We start from the raw sequence: 2808 nt of genomic DNA on the forward strand, positions 1-2808 counted from the left end.
ATGGCTTCCTTCTCGACCTCAGGTATTATCTTTGCACTCAAGTCTGTGATGAAGTCGGCGATCAATTGCGACCTTATCGTTGTTCGATTGATATGTGATATCGTGCTCGCTTAGCTCGATAGCCCACTTGTCCAGCCTCCCCGATAATTTGGGTTTAGGTAAAATGCCTCTCAGAGGAAAGGTCGTAACGACCGAGATATGGTGGCACTGGAAATAGGATCTAAGCTTTTGTGAAGCTATGACTAGTGCCAGGGTCAGTTTCTCGAGGTGTGGGTACTCATTTCAGCGTCGACGAGTGTTTTACTAATGTAATAAATGGGAGATTGCATACCTTTACTTTCTCGGACCAGGACTACACTTACTGCCACTTCGGAAACGGCCAGGTAGATGAGAAGATGTTCCCTGGGTTCGGGCTTTGATAGTAGAGACGGTCATGACAGATACGCCTTTAGCTCTCGTAGAGCTTGTACGCACTTCGGCGTCCACTCAAGGCCATTATCCCTTTTTAGTACATCGAAAAATCTGTGACATCTGTCGGACGACCGCGAGATAAATCACGATAGGGCGGCGATTTGGCCAGTCAACTTTAGACTTGCTTCTTAGTAGTCAATTGCTACGGTATCCCTTCGATAGCTTTGATTTGGTTTAGGTTGACCTCGATACCCTATTGTGACACTAAGGAGCCCAAAAACATCCCCGAGGACACACCGAACGCACATTTATCTGGGTTTGGTTTCATTCCGTATCATCTCAGTATGTCGAAAGCTTCCTTCAAGTGGTCGATATGGTCCTCGGCCTTTATGGATTTAACCAGCATGTCATCGATATATACCTCATTGGTCTTGCCAAGCTGATCTTTGAACATTTTTGTGACCAATATTTGATATGTTGCTCTTACGTTCTTCAGCCCGAATGGCATGACCCTATAACAATATGTTCCTCGGTGGGTGATGAACGTGGTTTTCTCCTGGTCCTCTTCTTCCATAAGTACCTGGTTATAGCCCGAGTATGGGTCCAAAAAGCTCAACATCTCATGCCCGACTGTCTCGTCGATGAGTTGGTCGATATGTGGTAATGGAAATGAATCCTTCAGGCTTGCTTGTTCAAGTCCGTAAAGTCTACACACATCCTCTGTTTCCCATTTTTCTTTTTGACCATCACTACGTTGGCGATCCACTTGGGGTATTTCGACTCCCTGATGGAGCCATTTTCTAATAGCTTCTTCAGTTCCTCGTGGATGACATCATTGATAGTGAGGTTGAATTTTTGTTTGACCTGCCTTACCAGGGGTTAGAACGGATCAACATTTAATTTGTGTGTGGCGATCTCCTTGGGGATGCCTGACATATCTGCATGGCTGAAGGCAAACAAATCCGCATTAGTTATTAAAAATTGGCTAAATTTACCTGGTTCTCAGAGTTTGCAGCCAATGTAGGCCTTTTTGCTGGAGTCCTAGGGTCTAATTGAACGGGGTCAAGGTCCTCTATAGTTGAGTCCGCGGCTTCAACCGTTTCAGGATCCATGACGACGTCCCTGGTCTCTTCTTGCGTCGACCTCAACCCTGTTGATTGCTATGCCTCTTTTTCCTTGTCTTTCTTCAGTTGGATTGTCGTGCTGTCTAAGGCGGCATGGTAGCATTCCCGAGACATGCATTGTTCTCCCCGTATGTTGAATATCCCCCAAGATGTTGGGAATTTGATCACTTGGGAGGGGACGGTTCTCATGGGATGTATCCATGGTCGCCCTACTATGGCATTGTATGTGGTGGTCTGTCCATGATGTGGAACGTTGTCTCCAGAGTTATGTCACCGGCCAAGACAAGGAGTGTAATATCACTCGAAGTCCGTTCAACTACATTATTAAAACCAGTTAGTGTGATCCAACGTGACACTATCTTGTCCTCGAGTCTCATCTAGGTGAGGGCTCGGGGATGGATAATGCACGCTCCACTCCCATCGTCTACCATGATATGTTTGACATCATGAATATCTAAAATTCGTAAAGTAATGACGAGATCATCGTTGTGAGGGAAAATCAAACAGTAGGCATCTGACTCGTGAAGATGATACTTTCTTCGAGTCGGTCATACCGTTCATGGGTGATAGATCTTTTGAGCTTGTGAGCGACAGTGAATTTAATGTCGTTGATGGAGGCATCGTCGTTGCCGCTGATGTTCATGTTGATTGTGCGATTTGGTGATGGTGGCTTCGGCGAGCCTTGGTGTTCATGACCTCTGGCGAAGTTGTTTCTCCCCTTGTCGCTCAGTAGCTCTTTGAGGTTTCCCTGCTGCAACATGTTCACAACTTCTTGCTTGAGGGCGATGCAGTCTTCTGTCTTTTGTCCGTGTTGCTGCTGGAATTTGCAGAGGGCGTCGAATTTTCTGGTGCTCGGGTCGGACCTCATCTTTGGCGGCCACTTCACCTTCGTTTCGAGTTTCTCTAGGGCATAGACTATTTATGTAGGGGACACACAAAAATTGTGAGCAGACAATAAGGGGGGCATACCTATCTCATTTCGGTGAGTCCCCGTCTTCAGCCTAGATAGGTCTTCATCATAGCGGAAAGAAGGCAATGCGGAGGCCCAGAAGTATGGCTGATGTTTTTCCCAGTTTGGTCGTGAGACCGGGTGATCCCTCCTTATGTTATCTCTTTGTTCTTTCCTAGGCTCGGCTTGTATCGAGACGAGCCATAAAATTGGTCCGTTGAGATCGTCGTCATCTACTCGGACTTCGGTGCAGTAAGCATTGTGGATTTCATCCCAAATGGTTGGAGGATCTTCATCAACCGGCTCAGCTATTTTCTGGTCGCT

At 46.6% G+C, this 2808-nt stretch overlaps 1 protein-coding gene across 1 annotated transcript; it reads right to left on the bottom strand.

The window, feature by feature from the left end:
• Positions 1 to 2034: 2034 nt before the first annotated feature.
• On the bottom strand, positions 2035 to 2403 carry LOC109215218. Its single transcript, XM_019379238.1, has one exon. It carries the CDS (start codon positions 2401 to 2403, stop codon positions 2035 to 2037), a length of 369 nt encoding a protein of 122 aa, XP_019234783.1.
• Between the last annotated feature and the right edge of the window lie 405 nt (positions 2404 to 2808).

Source organism: Nicotiana attenuata, unplaced genomic scaffold (genome assembly GCF_001879085.1).
Source record: "Nicotiana attenuata strain UT unplaced genomic scaffold, NIATTr2, whole genome shotgun sequence".
NCBI classification, from domain to species: domain Eukaryota; kingdom Viridiplantae; phylum Streptophyta; class Magnoliopsida; order Solanales; family Solanaceae; genus Nicotiana; species Nicotiana attenuata.

What these genes read in the sequence shown, in the direction of transcription:
- LOC109215218 (XM_019379238.1), bottom strand. Translation starts at nt 2,403, where the DNA reads ATGAGGTCCGACCCGAGCACCAGAAAATTCGACGCCCTCTGCAAATTC.